The sequence below is a fragment of the Peromyscus eremicus genome, chromosome 16_21 (assembly GCF_949786415.1).
Source record: "Peromyscus eremicus chromosome 16_21, PerEre_H2_v1, whole genome shotgun sequence".
NCBI classification, from domain to species: domain Eukaryota; kingdom Metazoa; phylum Chordata; class Mammalia; order Rodentia; family Cricetidae; genus Peromyscus; species Peromyscus eremicus.
The window spans coordinates 27,260,707-27,277,312 of NC_081432.1; the positions used below are offsets into that span (position 1 = coordinate 27,260,707).

The 16,606-nt window shown below is 41.7% G+C and overlaps 1 protein-coding gene across 1 annotated transcript in view; it reads right to left on the minus strand.

Moving 5' to 3' along the window:
- Nucleotides 1-16,606, minus strand: part of Gcc2 (GRIP and coiled-coil domain containing 2) — a 41,145-nt gene that overhangs the window by 2,379 nt on the left and 22,160 nt on the right. Inside the window, exons 17-22 of the mRNA XM_059282239.1 lie at nucleotides 14,681-14,802; nucleotides 12,580-12,756; nucleotides 10,028-10,245; nucleotides 7,811-8,005; nucleotides 6,265-6,419; nucleotides 4,505-4,706 (exon numbers count right to left, since the gene is read on the minus strand). Of these exons, the coding sequence (XP_059138222.1) occupies nucleotides 4,505-4,706; nucleotides 6,265-6,419; nucleotides 7,811-8,005; nucleotides 10,028-10,245; nucleotides 12,580-12,756; nucleotides 14,681-14,802 (1,069 nt within the window). The remainder of the gene's footprint in view (nucleotides 1-4,504; nucleotides 4,707-6,264; nucleotides 6,420-7,810; nucleotides 8,006-10,027; nucleotides 10,246-12,579; nucleotides 12,757-14,680; nucleotides 14,803-16,606) is intronic.

Consider the following 16,606-nt stretch of genomic DNA (forward strand, 5'->3'; position numbering starts at 1 on the left):
GACCAACCACAATCTCCTCTTTAATTCTCTTCTCCAGAGATAAGTTGCTTCTTTCAAATCAAATCAATATCCCTTTCTAATCTAGAAGACTAGTCAGAAGCCCAAGGGGCCAGTGCAAAGCATTTTTTCTAAAGTTTTTTTTTTTTTTTTTAAGACAGGGTTTGTTTGTGCAATAGCCCTGGCTGTTCTGGGACTTGCTCTGTAGACCAGGCTGTCCTCAAACTCAGAGATATCCGCCTGCCTCTGCCTCCCAAGTGCTGGGATTAAAGATGTGTACCACCACCACCTGGCAGCAGCAACAATCTTAAGAGACTTAGGAAATCCTTTAAAATAAATTAAACTTTAAGATTTACATTAAGGGCTGGGAAGATGGCTCAGTGGGTAAAAGAGCTTGCCCTACAAGCCTGATAACCTGAGTTCAATTCCTGGGACATAGCACAGAGGGAGAGAACTAACCCCCAAAGTTGTCCTTTGCCCTTTACATGCATGCACCCTGTGGCCTGTATATACCTGCATATGCATGCTCAAGCACCTTTATGCAAGCGTACACATTAACTATGGTTTGAATATGAAATGTCACCCACAGGCTCCTGTGTTTGAATCCTTGGTCTCTGGCTGGTGGCTCTGTTTGGGGGTATGGAACCTTTAGAAGGTCTTGCTGGAGGAAGCATGCTGTTGTCTTTGAGGTTTTAGAGCCTGGCCCACTTCCTGCTCTGTCCCTCTGCTTCCCAAGGTTAGGCTGGCCTCCGGTTCCTTGTGCCATGTCTTCCCTGCTATGACTGACTGTTCCCCTCTGGAACTGTAGTCCAACAGAGACCTTGTCTTTTTCCTTAAGTTGCTTTTGATCATGGTATTTTATTATTGCCACCGACAGAATTAGTATACAAAAGAACTAATGCAATAATTAAAAAATGAAATTAAAACACAAAATTTAAGTTTAAGAAGTGTTTTCCTGTTCATTCACGGTACTTAGGACACATGCCTTAGAGTTCTAGGTTCTAAGATCTCCCATGTATATTCCTATGAAAGTATTAAAAACTCTAAAACCTCTGAGGTTAGTGTCTTTTAAATTTGTTAATCACTGTAGAGGGCTCAAGCTCACAGCTATGCACTTGATAAGCCAGGGATGTTAAGCACACAGGCTTGCATAAAGGTGCCTGTGTAGACCAGCACCATCTGCTTTCCACCCAGAAGGCTGAGAGCAGATCTTGTTAATAACCTGGTGACTTTATCTTGAGCTTTGTTTCTCAGTCAATAGAACCCATCTTTAGGGGAGTTATCACACATGTACCTTATAGCCTGAGGACCTCTACAGTATCTTGGCCAGAGACCACACCAGATCATAGGCCCTTAAGCTATAGAACCCATCTTTATGGTGGAGGTCACATGTATTTTTCGTGGAGTTTTGATGTGGTCACACCTTAAACTTTATTGTACACATGGGAGTGAGATAATGGTTACCAGGAAACTCTTTTCTAAAATTGTACTGTGCTTAAATATGTCTGAAATAAACTGCCCGGCTTTACTCCAGAAGTATGAATCAGCCTGGCTAACTAAGTCTCGCTGAACTGAGTTTTCTTCTCGCCTCTTGTGGTTCATGTTTCTGCCAGCAGTGAATCTTGTAGGGACTCCTACAAATCCAAGGGATTCAAAACTTAAAACTGGGAGATACTGAATGTTTGTAACATTTTACATTAAGCATACTGGATAAATAATTGAGAATGCATTATTGTTTTATTAAAAGCTACATTTGAATAAAAGGAAACACATTTCAGTCCCGAAATGTTGATAAATTTTATAATGAAGCACGGTGGTGCATGCCATTAATCCCAGCACTTGGCAGGCAGGTCTCTGAGTTCAAGGCCAGCATGGTCTATAGAGCAAGTTCCTGGACAGTCAGGGCTACACAGAGAAACCCCGCCTCGAAAACCAAAACTCAAAAGTTTTAAAATGAAAAAGCAGGTTTAGTTTGAGAGAATAAAATTAAAACAGTACATAAAAGCAATTAAGGATAATTATTTATTAAAAATATGTATGATATGCTGTCAACATGGCTCAGTAGATACAAGTGCCTGCTGCCAAGCCTACGGTCTGAGTTGTATACCAGGAACCGACATGGTGGAAGGACATAAGCTGTGCTCTGACCTCCATGTGTGTGTCATGCACAAGCACATACCAGATACACATAATAAACAAACAAACAGATAGATGAATGGTATAGTCTTTTTAAATTTGTTTTTGTCTTTTATTTATGTGCACTGGTGTTTTGCCTGCATGTATGTCTATATGAGGGTGCTGGGTAACCTGGAACTATAGTTACAGACAGTTGTGAGTTTCTATGTGGTCGCTGGGAATTGAAACCGGGTCCTCTTGAAGAGCAGCCGGTGCTTTTAACTGCTGAGCCATTTCTCCAGCCCCAATAAATGGTATATTCTTTTTTTTTTTAAAGACTTACTTTTTATTATGTATATAGTGTTCTGCTTGCACGTATGCCTGCCGGCCAGAAGAGGGCACCAGATGTCATTGTAGATGATTGTGAACCACCAAGCAGTTGCTGGGAACTGAACTCACGACCTCTGGAAAAGCAGCCAGTGCTCTTAACCCCTGAGCCATCTTTCTAGCCCCAATGGTATTTTCTTATATTGAGTTTTTCTGTTGTTGTTTGAGATAGGGCCTTGCCACACAGCCCTTGTGGTCTGGTATTCACTCTGTAGCCCAGAGTAAACTTGAACTCTTGGTATTGCCCTGCCTCAGTCTTTTGAATGGTGGGGTTATAGGTATATATACCTATATAGGTACCGTGCCTGGCTTCATTTGGTTACTGTTAACCGTGGCTATGTCCATCTGAACTATAGTAGCAGAAATGAGTTTTGTAAGTACTGAGAACTTTCTTCATTAGGAAGACATGCTTCATGAAAACAGATGTAAAGGAACTACCAATACTTATGAAATAAGTAATCCTGCTAAACATTAACCCTGAATCTCATCAGTTCTAGATCCAGATCTCCTGAAGCACAGCCCCATACCACAAGGGCCAGCTTGCTAAAAATGGGAAATCTTGGGTGAGAGCCAGAAAGTAAATCTTACTAAGTATACCAAGTAACTGAATTCCAAGGGCTATTTTTTTTTAAAGAATTATTATTTATTTATTTTATGTATATGAGTGCTCTATTGACTTTATGCCAGTAGAGGGCATCAGATCCCACTATAGATGGTTGTGAGCCACCATGTAGTTGCTGGGAATTAAACTCAGGACCTCTAGAAGATCAGCCAGTGCTCTTAACCACTGAGCCATCTCTCCAACCCCCTCAAGAGCCATTCTAAATTTATTAGTTTATTTAGGATGCATAAGGGACAGAGGAACATGTTGGACTATTAAGATGAGAACATCAGACACAAGTTGATGTCTATATATTCTGGGATTAGTATTGCAATGCTATACACAGTAAGTATACAGTATACCTGTGACGTGCTCACTTTGCCCAGATCCACCTAGATGTAATCAGAAAACTGACTTCCTGTGTACGTGCAGTATTTGACTAAGTGCAATACTCCTATAAACACCAAGTTCAAACTGCTGGACTGCTATGGAGCAAATGATCAGTGTCTTCAATTCATATACGGTACATTAAGTTAAAAACATGACTTAATACAATTAGAAGGGGGATAAAAACAAACAAATCCAAACAACTAGAGCCTTACAACTCTTCAACTAAATCTGAAAAACTGCAACAAAACAAAGCCTGAAGGGGAAGGTCAACTAAACACAGTAGAGACGGATGTGCTTACACAGCAGCAGTAACAGGAGCTGCGGGTAGAGAGGGAGCCAGGGAGATGGCACGCTGTGGGGAGTTTACAAACCTCTAGTTCATTTGGGCCAGAAAGACTGGCCGCGAGCTGCAAACTCACGGCTACAGGGACATTACCGTATTCCCCTGTATGCTTGGGAACGAAAACATTCTGGACTAATCCAAAAATAAAACCGTGATTCTTAATTTGCAGTTTGAAGCCAGGTCTATCAATCACAGCATTTCAAAGGAGTCTATGGAAACATGTTAACCTAACCGATGTGAACATTACACTCCACTATGGGACAGTATTAACTCTGCATGCACCGGACCAAGTGTTGTGTCACATGACCATTGGTCCCTCTACTGTCTGGAAGTGGGAGTAGAGTAAGGGGAGGTGAGCAAGGAGGAAAATATGTCACACACACACTAAGAACAAAACATCCAATTCAACACCAGGATACAGATGTACTTTTCAGAGATGGAAGGTCAAACTAAGCAGTATACTGCATTTTGCTGAGTACTGGACTCACTGAAGTATTGCAACTGCCCCAATGTTAAAACTGGCTTTTCAACTCTAGTTACCTGTGTGACAGAACAAATAAAAGTGAACAAAACTTAACTAGAAAAAGGTTGCACGCACACATCAATTCTTCAGCAAGACCAATGGTTAGCGCAAACGATCACACGGCAGTTGAGGGCCTCCTGTCACATACCTTGAGCAACTGTAGCAAGCTTTCCCTTTTCTTCAGGGCTGAGCTGCAGCATTGTGTCTATAACAGGAAGAAGCCTCTCTCTTTCACTACCAGGTTTCAGGAAGATGAACCGCAACAAGACATTCTTCAAGTACTCCAGGTTAGCTACAGACTTCTCTCGTTCCTGATTTCTTTCCAGTCTCCTTACTTCACTTTTGAGAAGCTGGTGTTAGAGAAATTAGTTATCAGTGGCTGTGGGGAACTTTTGGTGACTACAGTAAACTGAACACGCACATTCTCATCTTCTCCCTACCTCATGGAGGTAAAAGTGGAGCTGAGAGGGAGAGAGGAAACAGGTGAACAAATGAAGTGCTCTAGTCTGACAGCTTTCCAAAGACCACCAAGGGCAGATGCGTCCAATGTAAACAGAGATTGCTGCCTCAGCAGCACAGGCATCACAGACATGCTGAGAACTGGGGAGTGATGGGAAGCACTAAGTGAGCAATAGAACCACAAGCTGGTCCCACAAGTACACCTCCTCCTTCTACTTGGGACATGAGCTGAATGTGAGCAAGGGGAGTCAGGAAGCAGGCGGGAAGGTGGGAGGTAAACATCTGCAGCCTCTGCTGACCCCTTCCCCTGCCCTGCTTGCAGAGCCAGGCTATCAGGATGTCCAGAGCAAACAGTACTTTACCAAGGGACACGCTCAGTTCAGGAACACTAAGAAGCACCAGACTAGGTCTCACCATGTGGCTGCAGCTGACTTGAACTATGGAATGTGTTATGTAGACCAAGCTGGCCTTAAAATAAGAGATTTGCCTGCTCTGACTCCCAAGTGGTGGGATTAACAGTATGTGCCTCTATGTCTGGCTCAGTTTCATTTTCCCAAAGGTTCTCTAGTTATTATGAAGATTAAATACTATAATTAATGTAAAGTGCAGGACTTGGACATTATTCTTAGGGGGAGGAAATATCTCATTTGAGCACTCTTAGCTGACTATAGTAGTCCTACATGCTTGTAATCTCAGCATTCAGGAGGTAGAGGCAGAATGATTAGATATTCAGGGTCATCCCTGGCTACATAACAAGTTCAAGGCCAGCCCAGGGTTTGTCTCAAGAAATAGAAAGAGGATGGGGCTGGAGAGATGGTTCAGCAGTTAAGAGCACTGACTGCTCTTCAAGAGGACCCAGGTACAATCTCGGCACCCACGAGGCAGCTCACAACTGTCTGTAACTCCAAGATCTGATACCCTCACACAGACATACATGCAGGCAAAACACCAATGCATAATAAAAATAAATACTGTAAAAAAAAAAAAAAGAAATAAAAGAGGGAGAGGAAGAGAGACTGGGGGAAAGGGAAGATCAGAGAGGGAGAGAAAAGGTGGAAGGGAAAGAGGGAGTGGGGGAGGAAAACGAGCTGGAGAGAGGAAAACGGGCTGGAGGGAGGAAGAAAGGGAACGCCTTGAATTATTGGTGCTCCACTATTTATCCTTAGGACTCAAGGACGTAAACTCATGTTTTACTTAAGTACAGAGGAACAATGACCTATCAGTGTCTGCCCAATTGCTCTACTTATTTTTAATTTCTACTTTTTCGAAGAAAGCATATTTGTTTAACAATATAAAAGCAATAGTTGCTATCATGAGGAATCTAATCTAAAGAATCCAGGTGCTACGGATGCATCTGGAATGTGACCTTGTGAAATGGGGCAATACACACGAAGGGCTAGAAAAGCAACTGCCGCAGAGCAGGTCAGGGTAGCCAGGTTCCGCTCCCACCTTAATCTGCTCCATAAGGATGGCGTTGGTGGCCTCTGTCTCCCGAAGCAGGCCGTTTAAGTGATCTGCACTCTTTGCGGTGGAACTGAGCTTCTCAGCCAACTCCTCTTTGGTAAATTCGGCATGCCATAAAGAGGGCTCTGCAAGATGCTGTTCTAAAAATTAATTTTCACAATCAGAGACTACAGACTCTAAATAAAAAATTAAATGTCTTACTTTGTAACATGTAAGTCCATTCTTTGTCATTTATCTATATGATATACCTCAGCTCAAGTTTCTAGTTGAATGTAGCACAAATAAGACCGAATTTCTGTTGTAGTACAAATAGTTTGGCTCTATAAGCCCCTCATTATGGTTTACACTTTTTACATTTTTTTTTTTTTTTTTTTTGGTGGTGCTGGGGAGTGTAATCCAGGGCCTGTATCACGAATCTTAAAAGGTCTTATTAAATAAAAAAATATGGAGCCAAATATTGGGGTGAACGCTAAAGATCAGATAAACAGAATAAGCCACAGCTAATCTCACCTCGATAACTTCTCAGCTGATCCTTTTTCCTCAAACTGGAAACCTCTGAGTCCTCACCCGAAAGCTTAAAAAGATCTCTAGTTCCTGGTCTTCACGCCTTATATACCTTTCTGTTTCCTGTCATCACTTCCTGGGATTAAAGGTGTGTGCTCCCATTCCTGGCTGTTTCCAGTGTGGCCTAGAAATCACAGAGATCCAGATGGATCTCTGCCTCCAAATGCTAGGATTAAAGGTGTGTGTACCACCATTTTCTGGCCTCTATGTCTATCTAGTGGCTGTTCTGTTTTCTGACCCCAGATAAGTTTATTAGGGTGCACAATATATTGGGGGACACAGTATCACCACAAGGGCCTCATATATGCTAGGGAGCACTGGGTTCCCATTGTGAGGTACTACTGGAAATGGCACCTAGTGGAACAAAGCTGGGTCACAGGAGGTGTGCCTTTGAAAGGGATGCTGGAAGCTTGGCTCATCTGTCCATTTCTTGGCTGCCATAAGGTACTCCACCATGATGCTGTGTCTTGCCAGTGTTGAAACGCTAAGGCCAAGTGACCCTGGGCTGTAAGCTAAGGCAAAAATCTTTCTTCTTAAGATAACTTTCAAGGATTTTGTTACAGTATCCGAATGGTGACTAACACAATGTTGGGTATAAATGTGATTCCAGAGCTTTAGAACGATGAGAATCCCCTTGAGTTATGAACAGTAATATTCATTACAGGTAAGAACAAAAAGACTATACTATATCTACTACAGAAAATTTAGTAACACTTCACTGTAAGGAATAAATTGATGTCAAATTCCTGGAAACTGAGGCAATAATTCATTTACTTCCTAATAACAAGACTTCTCACCACCCACTTCTGCCTTAGCCCTATGCTTGTGTTAAAGTTTTTAGTTTTTAAAGAGATCTGATTCGTACTATAAGCTCTTTTACTGGAACAGCTCAAAAACCATATGAAAATTAGAGTAGTATGTATCAAACAAGACAGCCAAGGTAAATCCGTCACACGGAGCAACCTACCAAGCTTGGTGTCAGGGGAACTGAGCAGCTGTTCTAAAGACGGAATGTGTGTGCCCGCCGAAGACACGGACTCGCTGTCGGTCATCTCCATCCCTTCTCCCTCCTCCCGGGCCACAGTGTGCACGTCCAGAAGGGGCAGGTCTGTGCTTCTTCTTTCTCGAGGGTTTTTCAGAGGTTGGTGGGAAGAAGCAGGGCCTATCAAATTTTTTAAAAGAGTAAGTGAAATTGTTAAAGACCAATAGATTTGACCCTAACAAAGAGAGCCAATAAAATTAAAGACAGCTTTGATTGTGCCCATCAAATGTTAAGGAAATTAAACAAACAGCAAGTAAATAAATGGTGTCTGAAGAAAGGATGCTAAGTAGTTACGAAAATTAAGTCATTTTACATTGAGCTATGCTAGTCACCCAACACAAACCATCCATCACTACTTGCTGCCTATGATGGACAGCTGGACAACACTTATCTTACCTAATGTGGGATGACTCATCCCTAACATGCTTGAGGACCAGCCGGCTCTAACCAGTAAAAAGATACTTTCTGAGAGCCAACCTGGGTCTGCCTAAGGGCCTTTGCAACAGCAGCTGAGACATGATCTGGAGATGACCTGAACCAATGAGAGGCAGCCATGTCACACCAGCAGATGCATATTCATCAGACCTTCCCTCAAGGGTGGGGTGGAGGGTATATAATTGCCTCTTCCTGAATAAACTGAGCTTGTTTCAACATTCTCCTGGAGTCTGTGTGGTTTGACTCTGTGCCTACTTGGCCCCCTCCCCCAAAGGGAACAACAGCACAGGACCCTGTCACACCTCACACCCCATACTTCCTACTGATGCTGTGTGTCGGTAGTCTCCATTACTGCCTGACACTGTCAATTTGGTTGATTAGTGTTGCCTGCTCATATCCAGTGTTCAGAGGCCAGAGTTCAGCGTAGGGAAGCAACTGATTAGAGTTCATGGAATTCTTGGGCCTTTAATCCTAACATTCGGTTTATACAGTGAGTCCCAGGCCAGCCAGGGCTACGTAGTATGATTTTGTCTCAAAAAAGGAAGAAAGGATTTCTTGCTCGCTTATAATGAACACTCACATCGAACTGTGAAGCTCCCATGACACTTCCAAATGCATTATTTGACTGACTACTAACTCTATGCAAGGTCTCACAGCTTAATCTAGCATTTTTTTTAAGTTTCAAGGTTCATTTCTTTTCAATACTATGAACTGTCTCCCCAGTCCTTTTAAAGCTCTGTAGCCCCTGGCTGCATTCCTAGAGAATGTCCCTGGGTTTCTGACTTTCTACCAGAGACAGGGTTTCTCTGTGTAGTTTTGGTGCCTGTCCTGGATCTCGCTCTGTAGACCAGGCTGTCCTGGAACTCTGTAGACATCTATCTGCCTCTGTCTCCCAAGTGCTGGGAATAAAGGCATGCACCATTGCCTGGCTAAGTTTTACATAATTTAAATTAATTATTATTTAGTTTTTAAATTATTTTGTATCTCTGGGTGTTTTGCACGTATGTCTGTGTATCACATGCAGGCAGTGACTTCAGAGGCCGGAAGAGGGCACTGGATTCCCTGGGACTGGAGCTACAGAGGATGTGAACCACCATGTGAGTTGCTGGGGATCAAACCCATGTCCTCTGGAAGAACAGCCAGTGCTCTTAAACCATTGATCCATCTCTCCAGCCCAGTAGTTTACTTTCTTGTGAATTTGTGAACTATGTTCTTTCTTTCTTTCTTTTTTTTTTTTTTCTCGAGACAGGGTTTCTCTGTAGCTTTGGAGCCTGTCCTGGAACTCATTCTGTAGACCAGCCTGGCCTTGAACTCACAGAGATCCGCCTGCCTCTGCCTCCCGAGTGCTGGGATTAAAGGCGTGCGGCACCGCTGCCCGGTTGTGAACAATGTTCTTTTATTATTTATTTATTTATTCATTCATTCATTCATTTATTTATTTATTTATTTAAAATGTTCTTTTATTTATTTATTATGTATACAGTATTCTGCCTGCATGTATTCCTGCAGGCCAGAAGAGGGCACCAGATCTCATTACAGATGGTTGTGAGCCACCATGTGGTTGCTGGGATTGAACTCAGGACCTTTGGAAGAACTGTCAGTGCTCTTAACCGCTGAGCCATCTCTCCAGGCCCATGAACAATGTTCTTAGGTGACACAAACATGCTAGAACACAGAAAGTCAATCCTGCCACAAATATACACGTACTTCTTGTGGATGGCTCACTCTTGAGCTGGAAGAGCTGAGCTTCCACTTTGGAGAGTTGGTGCTGCAGGGTCTCCACTGTCTTTCTGTGCTCATCCTGCAAATGTCGAACTTGGTCTCGGAAGCTGTTCCGAAGCGCTTCATTCTGGGATGTTAGCTGACACACTGTCTGGGAGTGTTCAGACTTCATCATGGTGTTCTCCGACTGAACTGAGCATAACCTAAAGGTGAAAGTTCAGTTCATGAGAGCCTTGAACTGCACATGCTGACTCAGCCTCTGTCAGCTGGATTCTCCAAGGGAAGCTCTAGAGCATCTACAGAACGTGCAAAGCAACTTCTCCTCCATCTCTGAGGGATACTGGCTGCATTACAGTCTACATTACTCATCATTTTCTGTGCTCCACAGAGAGACTGTCATGTGCCTCAACAAAAGTTAGGAGGCTTGCTTTGTGGTTCACTGAAAAATAATTTTTTTTTTTAAAGTATAAGCTGATCATATTTTCGGGCCTCAACTGGTAGAGTGCTTACTTAGCATGCAGGAAGCCCTGGGTTCAGTTCCCAGAACCATATAAACTGGATATATTAGTACAGCCTGCAATCTTAGAACATGGAAGCTGGAAGAGGAGGATCAAAAGTTAAAAGTCACTCTCATCTACAAAAAGAGTATATGAGCCGGGCGGTGGTGGCGCACGCCTTTAATCCCACACTCGGGAGGCAGAGCCAGGCGGATCTCTGTGAGTTCGAGGCCAGCCTGGTCTCCAAAGAGAGTTCCAGGAAAGGCGCAAAACTACACAGAGAAACCCTGTCTCGAAAAACCAAAAAAAAAAAAAAAATAGAGTATATGAGACTAGCCTGGAATACAGAAAACCCTGTTACACACTTACACACACACACACACACACACACACACACACAGAGTTTTCTACTCCATGTTATTTTATGTGGGCAGCTCATATAAACATAAGATTAATCTATCTATTCTATGTTACCTTGAACATGTGAAAAAAATACTTTTCATAAAGAAAGTCCTAAAGAAAATATCAATTTTTGAGTGAATTAGCAACTATCAACAGCTCTCCACAGAGTTTTACACTGCCAAGCTGACACCAGCTAGCAGACCTACAGTTTGGGAGCAACTACTGTTACTGACTTAAGTTTATTCTTTTCATTACTATTGTGTGTAAGTGAATGATGGGTGTAGCATGGGCACATATATGGCAGAGGACAATTCTGTAGCGTCAGCTGTCTCCCTCCACTTTTACCTGGGTTCCAGGGACTGTAGTCATGCCACCAGGCTTGCGTAACAAGTGTCTACCTGTTGGGCCCCTTCAGCTGCCTGAGCAACTACTTTTAACAGTTTATTTGTACTCTTGTTATTTTATGTTTGGTTTTCGCAAGCTTCAACCAGAAAATAAAATTTCCAGACGCATTTGCTCATTAAAAATTAGAAGCAATTAAAAAAAGAGTGAAAGCTGCCCTCTCCTGATTCTCATGCCTCCTGTCTCAAACCCGATTCCAAGGCAAACTGAACATTCTAAACTACTGAGAGTATAATGCATTAAGATTTGTTTTCTATCTGTTATAAATACATACACCATAATAAGTTGAATCAGATTTAGTGGCTAAAGAGGTAAAGGTGGCACACACACACAAAAAAAAACCCCAACCAACCAACCAACCAAAAAAACTTCATTGATTTTTTTTCTTTTTTTAAAAAAAGACAGGGTCTTACTATGTAGTTCAGGCCAGACTTAAACTTGTTATATAGCTCAGGTCTCAAACTTGAATGGTGAGATTACAAGTGTATGCCACCATGCCTGGCTTTAGAAAAGGTCATCTTAATTACCAAGTTCATAGTCACTAATAAGATACTGTACATAGTGTTTTGCAAGCATTTTGTTTATAATAGTTACCAGGAATGTAAAGGGGGAACCATCAGCAGTCACAACCATTTTCTGAGGGCCGGGCAGACAGTTCAGCGGCATAGCACTTGCCTGTGTTCAATCTCTAGCATCACATACACACAAAGTGCATTTCAGTAAGGCTTGTAGGTGTTATCAACCACAGTTCTGAATTTACTAGGAAGCTAGCTGCTTGTAAGCTCCCCACATGGAACTGGAATACCTGTCCTGACAGAATCTTATTAATCTGTCCCAGTTGTGATTTGGGTGTTCATATTAGTTGGGATCTGTTAAGTTATACAGACATTAACTGGTTGGCATAATTAGTGAATAAATACTTTAATGCTTTCTTATGGAGATAAAGGAAAATGCTTTTTTGACACTTTGGTTGGAAAACATTTTTTTTTTCTTTTTAAAGAAATTTCCTGATTATAAAGGCTGTAAGGAGGTGGGATATCAGATGAGTAGATAAATGTTAGCTATTCTCAATAACACTAAATATAAAACCAGTCCGAAGGGGAAGCCTGGTGGTAGGTAAGGCAAAGTTACAAGCCTCTGTAGGCTCCGACTCCTCACTGAAATCCCAGGGAGGAGCACAGTGACCCAGGCTGCTTGCCTGCTACCAAGAGCACAGGTTGCTGCCGGCAGCCTTACTTTTCCCGAAGCTCGGCCTCTTTGGTCACGGTCTCCTGCAGCATCCGGTTGTGCCTCTCCAGCAGAGTGTCGTGCTCAGACTGCAGCGTCTGGAACTCCGATACACTGATTTGTAAACTATTTTGGCTGTCCTGTAACTTGATTTTCAGTTGGTCAATCAGCATTTCCAGGTGTTCCCTAAAACAGAAATAAATAGTTTAACAATGTTTGTGATAGAGGGAAACCTCATTTTGTGGCTTCAAATACATTTGTTGTTTCAGTGACATACTCTTTGTTACTGTGGATGATTCTAAAGGAAATATCACAAGAATTCAAGACTAGAATTAAAAGAAATTTTAAAAGATGCTATACAGATTGTAAATCATCAGGCACTATAGATTTTATAAAAATATCTCTTGGGTTTATTAATTTAGTTAATTAATTTGTTTGTTGAAGAGTCTTGCTATGTAGCCCTGGCTAGCCTAATACTTGCTACGGAGTACAAAATGACTTTGAATTTGTGGCAATCCTCCTGACTCAGCTTCTTGAGTGCTGGGATCACAAAGCTTGGGCTTATCTGAGTTTAAAATTCCATATTAAAATGAAATAGAACTTCATATGGTATCAGACTAGGCTATGTTAAATGTTATAGGATTATCATTAATTAAAAAACAATTTCACACAGTTCTATGGCAGCTGTTATGAGAATGGGATGTGAACTCAAAATACAGTGAAAGACCATATCTCAAATAAAGGAAGGAGTCAGTTTAGAATCAGAATAAAATTTTGGCGGAAATAATTAAAACCCACAACTCTTCCATAATGCATACATTATTAGTTCCTTAAAAGATGTATAAAAAATGGATATACCTTGGGCGGGAGTGACATTCTCTAAGGTGACAAGTCTTACCCACAAGAAGCTCTAATAAAACAATTCATAAAAATAGGTTTAAGGAGCCGGGCGGTGGTGGCGCACGCCTTTAATCCCAGCACTTGGGAGGCAGAGCCAGGCGGATCTCTGTGAGTTCGAGGCCAGCCTGGGCTACCAAGTGAGTCCCAGGAAAGGCGCAAAGCTACACAGAGAAACCCTGTCTCGAAAAACCAAAAAAAAAAAAAAAAAAAAAAAAAAAATAGGTTTAAGGGTTGGGGATTTAGCTCAGTGGTAGAGCCTTGCCTAGCAAGCTCAAGGTCCTGGGTTTGATCCTCACTCCAAAAAAAAAGGGAAAAAAAATAGGTTTAAAAAAAGTATAAATCACTGGAAGGAACTTAAAGTATCACATTCAAGTAGTCTGAACTCAAGATTCAGGTATGTGCAAATGGTTCTTGCAAATGATATTTACTAAGCGTATCAATACTTTATGATAGCTATGGGTAGAGAAAGTATCTCATCATACAGAAGACTACAGACCCATATTTAACGGACTCCTAAACAAAAAGTAACAGAATGCAAACATTACAGGACCATTAGTCCTGTTCTAAGCCCCAAAAGCAGGTATAAAGAGTATAAATAATCAACCTCTACTACAAAATCAACACATACACGCCACAGGTTGTTCTAACCCTCTTCCCCTCCCTCATCTCTTTTTGAGACTGAGTCTCACTATGTAGCCCTGGCTGTCCTTGAACTCACTATATAGACCAGACCAGCCGTCAACTCTCAAGAGATCTGCCTGCCTCTGCCTCCTGAGTGCTGGGATTAAAGGTGTGTGTGCCACCACATCCAGCCTATCTCTTGTTCCTGGTATATTTTTGAACATTTACAAAATGGATCTGGATGCTAATTTTAAACTAGTATAAACATACTGTTCAGATCAAATGGGGTGGTCATAAATACCATAACGTAAATTTAATGTTAATGCCTAAATTTTTACTATGTCCAGGTCTTATTAAGAAAAGAGTCTATAGCTCACAGACCACATTCTGGCTTCACTGTGATTTTAACATCCCTTAGAGTATGCAATAATCCTCTTGGTATGTACTTTCTTAATTATCTAGAAATATGGTGACACCAAGAAATTCTCTGCTCACTGGTAATCACACCTAAAATTCCACTCAAAAGCAATAAGAATGAGACTTTTAACCAACTTGGGGATCCACCTGTATTTGTAGGGGAAAACCTTACCTTTCTTGTTTAGCTCCCTCAGTTTCAGCCTGAGATGCAGATTTATTTTTCTGTTGTTTTAGAACGTTATGAACTCGGACTTTGTAGCTCTCAAATTCAGAGGTGACAGCAGCTTGTTCTGCCTAGAACATTTTAAAAGAGAGAGAAAACTCACGGTGACATATCCTTCTATGTCCTTTCAGAGGCTAATGAAATGAAGTAAAAAATTCTGTTTGTAAAAATGAAGAAAACAGCTTATATCCATTTTAGCCTTTATTGATTCTACTGAAAAGGAGTTTGGGGCTGGGTATGGTGGTTCATCCCCGAAATCTCAGAACTCAAGAGGCTGAGGCAGGAGGACTGCTATGAATTCGAGGCCAGCCTGGTCTACACTGAGTTCCAGGTTAATATGGGATATAGAATGAGTCCCTGTCTCATAAAACTAACAACAAACAAAACCCCAAAATACAGACTTAACCAAAACAGAAACCTAGTCCTCTTGGCCTGACCCTTCTTAAAAGCGCCGACTCCGTTTCCACCACAGCGGACTAACTTATTACTGGCAAATTTTATGATGACACTGTTTGCTTCTATTACTTTATCATTTTTTTAAGCTATGATATGTTCTCTTTCTATAAATACGAAAAATCGACTCTCAGAGCCATTATTCATTTGAATTTCACCCTCAGTACACAGTTAACACAAACAAAAACAGGTCTAACCTATATTGTTTGCTCCCAGGGTCTGCAGAAGAGTCTAACAACCAGCCGAGGATTTTAATCTGAGGGATATTCAACGAATGTAAGCACACTGAGTTCTTTAGTCCATTCACTTTATTTCTCTACGTCAATTCTATCTACAGTTTCTTTTCTGTTCTCTTACCGCTCAGTCCTTTCCCATGTCTATCTAGTTCTTTCTATCTCCATCCTCATCTTTGTTCTTCTCCATCAATTCTCCCCAGTGCTCTCAGAGAACCAGTATATATACCCACACAGTAATTCTTTGGTAAAGCAATGTGAGGCTTCAAGTTTTCAGGGTCGCAGAGAGAGGTGATAAGGACCCACTCATAAAGCAATTAATTGTCAGCTTCCAATTACAACCCAAAAGGGGAATGACTAAAGGGGAGTTCTCTGGTAGGGTCAACTAAAGGCTAAGACCAATTAGGGAATTTATGTGCTCAAACTATAATCTAGAAATGGCTAGGTAGAATGTTAGGGGTCAGTAAGTCACAGGAAAGTAAACTGTCTTTGGCGCCACTTTTCCCGCTTGTCCCAGCTGCAGCTGCTTTCTGATAGGAAGGAGGACATATGCTAAGTGGCTAAGCGACCTATGTCAGAGCATGTAGTATTTGGTTAGTAAAAGCACTTTCACTCAGAGTAATTGCTGAGGAGAAAATCTAGGAATAGCACCTGGCTGAGGAGGAATAAAAACTTAATTTGCACAAGAAAGAAGCTTGGCACCTACTGCCTGTCTGGCCTTGTAGGCAGTCTCCTTGGATCAGTGGGAAGTAACTGCCTTAACTCAGTATCTGGCAAATGGCTAAAACATCATCCTAGGAATGTGAGCAGTAAATCTCTTAAGTTAGGGTCTTGTGTATCTAACCCGGGGTGAAGGTAAGGAGTTGAGGATTTAATTGTTAGTGGTTCTTTTCTCTGTCTGTGGGTGAGATGAGCTAATGTTTATTTCTCTGCATTTGTCCTTGGAAAAAGGTATCTTTGCTGAAATACTTTTGTCTGGAGAATGGCCCTGGCCAGATTTATGTTAAGGAAAAATAAACACAGCTGGGGACAGTTATCCAATTACCCCAAATGTATAGGGAAAGTTGTGCCCAAGATTGAGATGCAATCGTGAGATTACATGTACACACAACATGGAGATGCAAGGTAAATGGGGAGAATCATAGCTGTTATTGCACAAGAAGTTTACAACAAGAGACAGCCAGTTCAT